The 12,161-nt window shown below is 38.8% G+C and overlaps 1 protein-coding gene across 2 annotated transcripts; it reads left to right on the forward strand.

Moving 5' to 3' along the window:
- The first annotated feature begins 5,474 nt into the window (after positions 1-5,474).
- On the forward strand, positions 5,475-10,385 carry adcyap1a (adenylate cyclase activating polypeptide 1a). Of its 2 annotated transcripts, none has more exons than XM_060873421.1 (7): positions 5,475-5,726; positions 6,080-6,163; positions 6,778-6,912; positions 7,229-7,333; positions 8,087-8,218; positions 8,752-8,857; positions 9,923-10,385. In XM_060873421.1, the coding sequence occupies exons 2-7, from the start codon at positions 6,081-6,083 to the stop codon at positions 9,929-9,931; spliced, it is 570 nt and encodes a 189-aa protein (XP_060729404.1). In that variant the 5' UTR covers positions 5,475-5,726; position 6,080; the 3' UTR covers positions 9,932-10,385. The 2 variants fall into 2 exon arrangements, with proteins under 2 accessions (XP_060729404.1, XP_060729405.1); XM_060873422.1 differs by having other exon boundaries at positions 5,475-5,722.
- Positions 10,386-12,161: the final 1,776 nt, after the last annotated feature.

A 12,161-nucleotide genomic window follows, 5' to 3' on the forward strand; every position in this document is an offset into this window, starting at 1 on the left:
GTGTGGAGTTTGCATGTTCTCCCTGTGCCTCGGGGGTTTCCTCCGGGTACTCATTCATTCGATGAGTATTGGCACTGCGATGGGTTGGCACTCCGTCCAGGGTGTATCCTGCCTTGATGCCCGATGACGCCTGAGATAGGCACAGGCTCCCCGTGACCCGAGGTAGTTCGGATAAGCGGTAGTGAATGAATGAATGAAGCTCCACAGATGAAGATTGTCAACAGTCTTTCAATGGGTGTGGTTTTGTCTGGATCTCTTTCCATTCACAGAGCAAAGATAAACAATTTATTTGGCCATAATTGTCGCTTTTCAATAATATTAAATGTAGTTTAAAAGCAATATATCTAACACAATCATACACACATACATCATCATACTGTGATTACCTCTTGATATACAATATAACTGCACTCTTGTGAGCGCAATATTGCTTAAATAAATTATTTTTGCTTGTCATGATTGTGGTGGATCTGAAGCCTACCACAGTAACACTTATGTATCAGGTAGGAAGACACTATGGTTGGTCTGCCATCATAGGACCCCTTGTACACACATTAATTTGAGCTGGAACTGAAAGCTGGAGGAATAATATTAAAAGGTTACAAATATACTTCCAATATTTCCTTGGCTTGATAATGAAAGCAAATTTTTCTAGAATTTGTTTCAAATTGAATTGACTGGACCTTCACAGTGCATGTCAGACCATCTCTTAAATGACCTCTACAAGCAAATATTATTTTTATCTTTTATATCTAAGAAAAGGTATAAAACCACTACTAAAGCAACGAATGTTACCAGGAGGTTAAACAGTGGGCTCCATGGTTGTAGAAAGGAGGAGGCTGAAAGTGGCAAAGATGGAAGCCCATCCTGAGTAAGGCAAAGGGCTTAAGACACGATAATTCCGAACTGAGAAAAGGACGGTCCTTGAAGAAAATGTTCTCCATGGTACACACAAATTCAAATGAATCTTTTAGCATGTAAACAACCCAAAGCAAACAGCTATGGCAATACTGGACTGCACTGCCTGAGCCAGGAAGATACAGTAGTTTCTCAGATTCTCCCCATCTGATCTGAGTCTGAGAGGATCTGATGGAGGGAATGGGAGAAACTATTCAAATGCAGGTGTGCAAAGCTTGGCCAATAAGAATTAAATAGATGCTTTTACAAAGTAGTATATAAGGTGTATGAAAACGTATGTGAAACATTTTAGTTTCTTTTTTTTATAAAGATTCACAAACCTTTTTATTGTGTTTCTAGATTAATTGCCAAAACATCCTGTCACCATTCAGTAGGTACTAGATAATAAAGCGAAAAACAAGCCAGAAAAACAAATTTGCTGCCATGCTGTGGGATCATGTGGTCTCACTAACACACTAACAGCTTACTTCATACTGTTCATTATATACATTAAACACCACAGCATGCAAATAATTCCAGGTAGCACACTCTGATTAGGTGTTTTTTTAAAGAATGTTAGTCATACCTGTGTGAAAAATGACAGAAAACAAAATAAACTGAACGGTTAATAGGAAGTGTCCTCAACAGTGAGTGTACAGTATGTGTGTATGTGTATGTGTGTATGTGTTCAATTCAATTTAATTTGTATTTATTTGTATAGTGCTTTTAACAATGGACATTGTCTCAAAGCAGCTTTACAGAACATAAGAAATGTTGCAAAAAGTACAAATAGGTTAACATTATATAGTTCAAGATTTAAGATGAATATTAGACATATTTAAGTGTGTTTGTATTTACCTCCTATGAGCAAGCCTGAGGTGACTGAGGCAACTGTGGTGAGGAAAAACTCCCTTAGATGGAAGAGGAAGAAACTTTAACAGGAACCAGATGTAAAGGGGAAACCCACCCTCAATTAGGTGACACTAGAGGGTGTGATTATAAATTATTATAAACACAGGCAAGTGTTATTATAAATAATGTCATTTCTACAGTCATATACAGTCCGACAATTGTGTATTCATTAGTAGGTTGTTCTCCTCAGAGACCACATGGAGTTCGTAACTTCTCTTCAAATGGTCGCAATCTACAAGAAGCGGAACACAACTGGAGCTAGCACAATCTCTGGATGATATGGGATATGTAGAAAAAAGAGAAGCAAGTGGAGAGGAATTAGTGTACAGTAGCTGCTGTTCATAATATTAACCATAATTAGGTAATAATGTATATCTATGTTTGTAGGATGTATTATGTGTATGTCTGGCTAAAGAGACATGTCTTTAATCTACGTTTAAATTGAAAGAGTTTGTCTGAGCCCTCAAACACTGTCAGGGAGGCTATTGCAAAGTTTAAGAACTAAACACGAAAAAATGTTCTACCACCTTTAGTAGACTTTGATATTTTGGGATCTAACAGAAGTCCTGAGTTTTGTGTGTGTGTGTGTGTGTGTGTGTGTGTACACAAGGTACTTTATTTGGGGGCCAATATCTTAAATTGTACTTATGGTGATTTACACTTTAAATAAACCACACACAGTTAAAGTGAACCAGAATATGGTGTTCAAGAATTTGGTGTTCAAATTATATTATATCTGTTGATATATATTTTCTGTACTTCTGCAGTAACTCCATTACTTGCAAAATAGGGTAAACTTTTGTATTATTTGAGTTAATATGTTGAAGATGTTATGTTTCATGCAAATCTCTCTCAATATCAAGTGCAGTAGTGTCCTAAGACCACAAGATATTGTGAAAAGTTTTGTTTTTAGCAGTGATGGAAGATGGCAACTCAAGGTACACCTCCTGATGTCGTCTCAGTGCGATTCGTTTGTGAGGGTCTGAGATCATTCTGAAATGTTCACAAATAGAAACGTTATATCACGGGATATTGCTTTCAGTTCTCTAATGAACTAAAGTACGTGTAAAAATACAGAATCAGTTAATTCGGTTTTAATTAAGTTACTTCTGAATAATTAGAGGGGGCACGGTGGCTTAGTGGTTAGCACGTTCGCCTCACACCTCCAGGGTCGGAGTTCGAGTCCCGCCTCCACCTTGTGTGTGTGGAGTTTGCATGTTCTCCCCATGCCTCGGGGGTTTCCTCCGGGTACTCCGGTTTCCTCCCCCGGTCCAAAGACATGCATGGTAGGTTGATTGGCATCTCTGGAAAATTGTCCCTAGTGCGTGACTGAATGAGAGTGTGTGTGTGCCCTGTGATGGGTTGGCACTCCGTCCAGGGTGTATCCTGCCTTGATGCCCGATGACGCCTAAGATAGGCACAGGCACAGGATAAGCGGTAGAAGATGAATGAATGAATATCTGTATTGACAATATATATCTGTATAGTAAGCACCAAATAATTCAAAAATGGACAAAATGGTTGATTAATTAACAGAGCAATGCTGAAGGAAACTGAAGGAAACTTGGTTCTGCAGATCCATCTAACAGACTATACAAACTACCAGTTGCATTTGGAAGATTCAACATTACTTGTCATTACTAGTCATGCAACGTCCAGGTAGTGAGCTGTAACAAAAAGTTTTTAACAGTGAGATAATTTGATATGCTTTGTAGACTGGATATGACACAAAACATCAGTAGAGCCAAAAATCATTTGTAAAATGACAAGCACGTTAATATTGTATTCTTTGTTTTGTCTGTTAGGTAACCAAATAGTGATGATGGCATTGGGCATTGCTGGGATTACGGATAAAGTGATCACGTTCCAGTATTATGATTACTGGACATGAAGTAAGGAATATTTCTCAGTCCAAGCTCAGTCAAATCCAGCAACATGCATAATTTAGAAAGACGTCCTACTCCTCATAGATTTTCTACTCATTTTATACACCTCCAACAAAATCGCTATCAGTTAAAAGGTTAAATGGGTTGATTATAATCATGTAATGTATCTGTTTAAGTTCCTAATGACCTCTGAATAAGTAAATAACCTTCCTGTCTTGGCTGTGGCATGTAGCACTGACAGTTTCTTGGCATAGAGAGAGTAAGTGAGAAAGATTGAGAGAGAGAGAGAGAGAGAGAGAGAGAGAGAGAGAGAGAGAGAGACTATACAGTTTACAACAGATTACATCAATCCACCTTATTACTCATGAAATAGCTCTCATTAACAAAATTCTTAGGTAATCTAATCTGAGGCTGTAACCAGATCCTATCTGAAAAAGTCTCTATTCTAAACATCAAAATATAATGAAGTAAATATGGTGTTATCAGTTGCATGACGGGACTCCGACATGTTTACCGCTTCCCCGGTTTGAGGTCGTCATGCCGCTGGGATATTGATGGTGACTCCAGTATTAGATTTGGTCTATTTACCGGTGTGGTTTTATTTCGGGGAAGAGCAGCTCACAGAGTTCTCCAGAGATTTAGGAACGAGACTCTAGAGCTGGGGTATTGTTGTAGAACACGATATGATGCGGCATCATGTTTTATAGATTTTGCTTAGGTTTATCAGGCAATTGGAATAGGCTAAAAACACAGAGCTCACTTGGATTCCTGTAAATATATCATCCGGTTTTTATATAAAAAAGAATAATTATTGTTAATAGTATGCCTCCCCTACATGATTGATGTACTCATGCATGTATACTCTCAATAACGTATTTATTTATTAATGTAAAACACTGGATGGCGCGCGCGGTCAAGTCATTTGCGCACCGTGTAGTTTGTGAAGTGAAGAAAAAGATCCCAGATCCTAGAACTTTAACTGAAGTTCATCAGCTTTTACTCGGGAATATTCATCACATGGCTGCATGACGTAAGAAGCTGGGTGATTCATTCACTAAAGTAGAGTGGAATTAAAACCAAATCCTTTCATCAGTATGGAGACCTTTAGGAAGCTTGGTGTCTACATTCACATCAAACAGATTGTAAAAATGTGACCATGTACTTCAACTCAATTCTCATTATTAAACTCACTCCATCTTCCTTTCTTTAACTAACTAACTAACTAACTAACTAACTAACTAACTAACGCTGAAGATCTGCCTATAAAAGACAGACTGTTGCGCATGGATTCACTGATGTTTCTAAAATCAGTTACGCCAGCGTCCACTTTCCCCCTGGTATTGTGGCCTTTCTATAACACTCTTAAGAAGTTCAGATTAGTTTGATGAATCTAAAAGGGGCGATTTCCGGACCGATGGAGACGGACGGCACCGCGTACAAGCGCGGAACACTGGGCTGTCAAGGATGAGTCATTCAGCGTCTACCTGAACCTGCTCACCAGAGACAACACCCCCCACCCCACCACACACACACACACACACACCCGCACGCACGCACGCACGCACACTCACGCACACACGCATACACACACGCACACAAAAACAAATATTAGTATTCACTCCTGGTCTCAAATCAGCTCTTCTCTCTTTTTTTTCTACACGTACAGCCCAAGTAAATGACGAAGAAAGCGCGTCGGTCCCGGTGGAACGAGGTGAGTGACGTCGACAGGGAGTGAAAAAGGGCTCGCCTCGCTACAGCAGAATAAAACTCGCACTGCCGTCGTGATAGTGGGACATATGATGGCGACACGCGATCTTTTTAGCGTCCAGCACATGGGAGAACTCTGAGTATTTAGAAGACTAGGAGTCTTGTGCGCTACCGGTGGGCAGAGAATAGGGAGCGCGACAGTTAAGTTTTATAGGAATTGGGGAAGCGCAGTACAGAGATAGAGATAGAGAGAGAGAGAGAGAGAGAGAGAGATCTTATCTCGCAGCCTCACCGGACTGCATCCCGCAATTTTCACCGTGGTAGGTATGTCAAAGCCCCACAAACTTCTAGAACAAATATATAAAAAATGAGCAGAAAACGTTGGATGATTATTTCAATAAACATTTTAGCTTGAACTTATTGGTAATATATGGTTTTGTAAAGGCGTAGTGATTTAAACAGCAATCTGTCCCATTATCTGTTCGACTTCATTGTTTCATGTCTCTTCTCTCCGTGCGTTGGAACCCGGGACACCTGCTGCGCTTTATCCAAACAACTTTACATCCTTCTCCTAAAACCTCTTTAAAACCATTCAAACATTTGCTTTTACACCTTAACGCCATTTTAGCCAATGTGTGTACTGTTATAATGTGGTCTGGTCTTTTTTTCTCCTACAGAATGATCATGTCGGGTAGCAGAGGGACTTTAGGCTTCCTCATCTACGCGCTCCTGGTGCAGTGCAGTGCGTCCTCTCCGCTCAGGTACAACAACAAGACCGTGCGCAAGAACAACGGGGCAGTGTGGTGGGGAATCAGGGGGTAATTAAAGGACAAAAGTCGGAACTTACGTTTATTTTTCGATGGTAAAATGGACCAAAACCATAACCGATGGCGCGTGCGTAATGTCTAAGAAAAAGATTTTTTTGTGGGATTCATTTGGTTCTCACCTATAAAAATGCCAAAAGGAATGTAGCTGGAATTGTTCCAAATAGTGCCCTATATTAAAGGATTATATCTATTTAAAGATTATATCTATTTATACTATATATATATAAAGCAGGGGGAAAACAATGAACTTAAATGTACATAAATAGTAATGTTTAGAGTTTAATTTAATACTGTAATATTGTAGTGAATAAATTTATAATGGAACAAAGCCCTTTGTGGGAGTTGTGGGATGTAACACCTAGACATTTCAGAGGCTTAAGTTTATTAATCATCATTGTCAGTTTTTTTTATAGCTTTACAGAATCACTTGGTCTTTCCATCCTGAGTCACACACAGATGTGTCGCATATCAGATTAATTCTATATGCAAAAAAGGAAAACTGTTTAATGTAAAAGCAGCATCCTCTAATGCCGTGTTGTTTATTACAGACTGGAGACTGCAGCTTATGATGAAGATGGCACTTCATTAGCAGACATGGCTTTTGACTCAGAGCAGATCGCACTCAGAAGCTCCCCATCAGGGACAGATGATGTCTACGAGATCATTTCTCCTCCAGAAAAAAGGTGAAGTTTTAACAGACACTTTCTTACATGCATTTAAACATTATTAGTCTTGTACTAAAGCACAGTATTGTCACAAATGTTTTGTTCACCGGTGTGAGATAGACATGTATGTTTTATGTCAGGAGGTTGTAGATCTAGTTATATTAAACAGATTTATCTCACACACTCTGAGTGTGTGGGGAACGAATTGAACACAGACATGTAAAAGAGCTTTGTCTTGGTTTTGTAAAAGTATGATTGTCTTTGTGGTCCAGCATGTTGATCTCGCCATGCAAGGAATATGACGATGTGAATGTTTGGCTTTTTGTCATCCCAGAACGGAAAGACATGCAGACGGGATGTTTAATAAAGCCTACAGGCAAGCGTTGGGTCAGTTATCAGCCCGGAAATACCTGCATTCTCTGATGGCAAAACGCGTAGGGTAAGTGCATCTCTCTCTCTCTCTCTGTCTCGCTCTCTCCCCCTTCTCTCTCTACCCCCCTCTTTTATCTCTCTCTCTCTCTCTCTCTCTCTCTCTCTCTCTCTCTCTATCTCTCTCAGCACACTTATTTGTACTATTTGATCCTTTTTAGTTCGTCTTTATTTTTTGGATGCTCACACCGTCATTTCATGTTTCAATGTTTTCTATCTGTCCTGTCTACCTTCTATCTGTGTACCTTGATGCTCTGCCCCCCAGCAGAAATCTATTTATTAGTTATGTTATTATGTTAGAAGCTGAATACTATAGTAGTACAACCAACAAACAACAAATCAACAAGTTTTTAGTATGCAGTCTTGATGCCTGTTTACATAAAAGGTGTTTATGGCTTCAGGTGTAGGGTGTATGGTGTATGGTGTAGGGTGTAGAGTGTATGGTGTAGGGTGTATGGTGTAGGGTGTATGGTGTAGGCTGTAGGGGGTATAGTGTAGGGTGTATGGTGTATGGTGTAGGATGTAGGGGGTATGGTGTAGGGGGTATGGTGTAGGGTGTATGGTGTAGGGTGTATGGTGTATAGTGTAGCCGCTCAGACAAGATCAACATACACAAAAACAACAATTTCATCCTGTTTCAATTTTTGTTATATATTTCGTTTCGTTATCACTAATTAACTATGTTGATTCGGCTCTCTCTCTCTCTCTCTCTCTCTCTCTCTCTCTCTCTCTCTCTGTCTGTCTCTCTCTCTCTCTCTATTAGAGGAGGCAGTGCTATGGATGAGGCAGACACACTGGCTAAGCGCCACTCGGACGGCGTGTTCACTGACAGCTACAGCCGCTACCGGAAGCAAATGGCCGTGCGGAAATATCTGGCCGCGGTCCTCGGCAAAAGGTACAGACAGAGAGTTAGAACCAAAGGACGACGATTCACCTATTTTTAGTGCTTTCAAAACACACAAAAAAACCCCCACAGCCGCTTAATCCACCTTGTTCTGTGCTGTCCCGGGTCAGTCAAGAGTGTTGAGTTGAAGAGTGCGACCTCTGTTTCTTTCAAACATGTACTTTATGTATGAAGTAAAGACGTTGAAATGAATATTTTGATAATGACACTGTTTCTTTCTTTTTCTTTTCCTTTTTTTTTTTGTATTGGAGCACTTGAAAGCGCACAACACTACTATGTGGACCAATTGTTAAGTCTGACCAAATATAGTCTATATTTCCTTATTTATTTTTTAGACCTTAACAAAGTGTATGTGCACTTAAAGGGTATGCTTCCGATATTTTGTCTTTCAAATATATCAATCTACCATTATGAGTATGAGTAAATAAATTTGTCTTAAAGACAATCATTGCACTGAATGTTACCTCTCTTCTTTATTTGCTGGAACGTGAAATTAAGCGTGAAGTCTTCTTTATTTACAACAGCCCTGAAGACTTAGATTTGCACCAATTTCTACAAGGCATAGACATTGGGGAGCTCCCGGATGGGGATGAGTTTGAGGCATTTATGAGCAACTGGCTGAGGCTCCTGGTGAGTGGCTTTGTGGCTCTGGTCCGTACCTTAGCCCTTTACTTTTTGGAAAAGTGCCTCTCACTCTTCCTTCTTTCTCCCGTGACGTTCTCCCCTTCTGTCATCTAGAACTTAAATTTCATGAGCCAAGTCCTTTCCTTTCTCACCTGTTCACACTGTACTTGATAAGCACATTAATTTTCACACCTTGGTATATTCTCACTTCAGAAGATTGCTCTGAAAATAACTCTTGGGTTCCTTTCATGAAGTAAATATGACACACTCTCCAGAACACAGTAGAGTAGAGAACTCCTCAGATATGAGCCACTACACAATCTTTCCTATTTCTGTAAAAGAATATCCAAGCACCTGATCTACTATTTTCCAAGCTGTTATTCCTCACCTTTCTGTCTTGCGAGTGGGAGCTTGTGAATGTGTTTACTTATTTATTACAAGCATACAGTTCAGCTGTTATAGTGATGGTGTATGTGTATGTGTGTAAAATGTTTCTTGGTAGAATTTTATTGGTGGTAGAAAATTCGATCTGGGATTTTTTTTTCTTTCTATTCTTCTATTCTGTATTTGAACTAATTTTTTCCTTCTGTTGCAAAAACACACTGGGCATCTACAGAATTACAGATTAAAGTCTCTCCTTCTGACAAAACTGGCCCTGAAATCTGCTTAATGCCAGTTATCTGTGTTTTCCATGTTCAGCTCTCCCTGTTTTCATCCTATTGCTTTGTGTGGAGACGTGATTTGGGACTTCTGGGTACTTTTAGTGTAACATCTCTCTTTTGTTGCAAATGCAAATAGTATTAATTAGGATTTCACAGCTGTATGAGCCTATGTGCAGTCTTAAATGTAACCATATTACAATCAGTTTGCTGATGTTAATGTTTATGTGTGCAACAGGATGAGAATGGATTGACTAAAATTACAGAGTTAGTAAAGGATGATGGGTGGGGGCTTGGGGGGAGCTGCTTAAAACACACCTACTCAAAACTGCAGTGAATGTATGTGTGAAAGTGTAAGAGAGAGGGTGTGAGTGTGAAATCAATGTTTGTTTAATTATGCATTCTCCTGCAGGCTTTGTGACGCAGGAGGGCAGCTTGCAGCTCGGGTGCCTTTGCTTCGACTTTAAAAATGGCCACCAATCTCAGATGGCACGTTAGTGGCCCTCCAATGCTGCACATCACCTGCTCACACTCTTTCCATTTCACTGGATCACATAACTTTCATTCAGTGGTCACCTGGCCCACTCTATTTTGTTTGACTTCCTGCACCATTTCCTGTTCTTTGTCTTAGCTTCACTATGCATAGTGTGTATTTGATAGCAGAGTAGAAATCATAGGACACTCACACTGAAATTCATCCTGTGTGTAACGTCTGAAAGCGCCTGAAGCCTTACTTTAGATGAATCTTAAATAAACAAACCTATTTCTTGTGTAGATAAATAGTAGATTCTAAAAAAAATGGGAACCACAAAAGAGATCACCAGTAAAAAAAAAAATGTCAAAAATAAGGTGTTGTAAGATTTGTATGAATAAATTTTTGTAAACAACAACAGTTTGTCTAATCTTTGAAACTTGACAAATTAAATGCATGAATTAAAAATCAAACAAGAGAGAAATAATATCAATTTCAATCACACAATCAATCATATTTATAAAAAAAAATCACCTGTTGCATTAGGAAGTAAAGCCAAACCATGTATAACCATCTACATATGAATGAAATATGAAGCATATGAATGAAATTTATATCTTCACCTTTTCTCTTTATAAATAAACATCTTAGACAGTAATAAACATACAGCCATCAACACATCTGCCTGTCAGATTTATGTCTTATGAAATACAGTATTAATACACGAATAAATAAACATCAACATGAAGGTACAAACTGGAGAATGAAATGAAGAAATATGCCCAAAAAGTGAATGAAAATAATCAAATCTGTAATGAAATTAAATGGAAGGAGGATACAGAAGAATACTGCGTCTTCTCGTGTGGTAGTGACAGACCACACAATCATGCCAGAGAGAGAACTACTAAAGAGTACAATATAAGTGAAAGCAGAGCTATAATACACGAAGAAAAAAAACTACTAAATCAGCTATTAATTCAACTCTCATGGTTTCAATGAATGATTGCTATAAATTTGAATGTGAGGATAGTTAAGTAATGAAAAAAAACTGAATTATTTACAATATAAATTAATCGGAGTATCTAAATGTCTATCTATCTTTATCTATATTTTGCTTTGAAAAGAAGTTCTTACATACTGTAGCCTTCAGCATCACTCTCGACTGCTATGCGTACTTATGTGTGCATGTGTGAGAGAGAAAAGGAAGAGAGAGATGGAGAGACTCCTTCAGGTGTAAAGACCCTAGGAGTTCGGGAGAACCTTTTATTGTCTGTCAGATTGGATTAGGTTTATTAACACTCATATCACTGCATCACAGTGGGGAGAACACATTGAACTTTACCTACCAACCCCCACACACACAAACACACACATTTTAAAATGTAGGTATGCAACTCTAATCATACTTATATTCAAGATAAAACTGTGTGATGTTTAGTGTATCAGGCAGTATTTCTAGACATTTACTGTATTAGCTTAAACAATTATTAAGTTTTCAATTTTAAGTTTACACCATAGCAACACACACACACACAAACACACATCCGACGAAACTCAATCAGCCCCCGTCGCCAGGCAACGGCTCCAGAAGGACACCGTGTCTCTGGGTGTGGCAGTGATGGACGATGCACTTATGACCTGATTGAATCGAGCCATATGAAATTTTTCCTAAAAAGAACCACACAAAAATGAATATCTGTCTGATAAGTTTTGTGAATGACTAGACTCTTCCTTCCTGTTCCTTCAGTATTTCTCCTTTACTCTCAAGCACACACACACACACACACACACACACACACACAAACACTCACACACAGCTGGAGATGCTACAGTCCAAATGTATCATTGCAAGATAGAAGTTACTTGATTTAAATGATCTGTTTTAACAACAAACAGTTAGCTACACTAGACCCTAATTTTATAAAGTAGCTAAATACACAGGAGCTACTTTTCCAAAATGAGAAAAATTATAATTTACTGTACAAAATAAAAACAGCCATGGACGTTTACTAGCGATGTTTTCAGCACTAGAAGAATGAATCCTCTTTAACTATAAGTGCAATCCTGTTATACACCACACAGGTCTGAGACATGCACATTAATGTATAGAGGTTTTACATTAAATGGAAATATTGAACTCTGTTCAGGATGGATACAATACTGTATATTTGATTCAGAT

The sequence above is a fragment of the Tachysurus vachellii genome, chromosome 7 (genome assembly GCF_030014155.1).
Source record: "Tachysurus vachellii isolate PV-2020 chromosome 7, HZAU_Pvac_v1, whole genome shotgun sequence".
In the NCBI taxonomy this organism is placed as follows: Eukaryota; Metazoa; Chordata; class Actinopteri; order Siluriformes; family Bagridae; genus Tachysurus; species Tachysurus vachellii.

Bases quoted from the DNA above. Each gene is read 5' to 3' on its own strand.
- adcyap1a (XM_060873421.1), top strand. From the start codon at position 6,081: ATGATCATGTCGGGTAGCAGAGGGACTTTAGGCTTCCTCATCTACGCG. The intron at 6,913-7,228 runs GTGAAGTTTTAA...TTGTCATCCCAG, and splicing joins ATTTCTCCTCCAGAAAAAAG to AACGGAAAGACATGCAGACG. The intron at 7,334-8,086 runs GTAAGTGCATCT...TCTCTCTATTAG, and splicing joins CTGATGGCAAAACGCGTAGG to AGGAGGCAGTGCTATGGATG.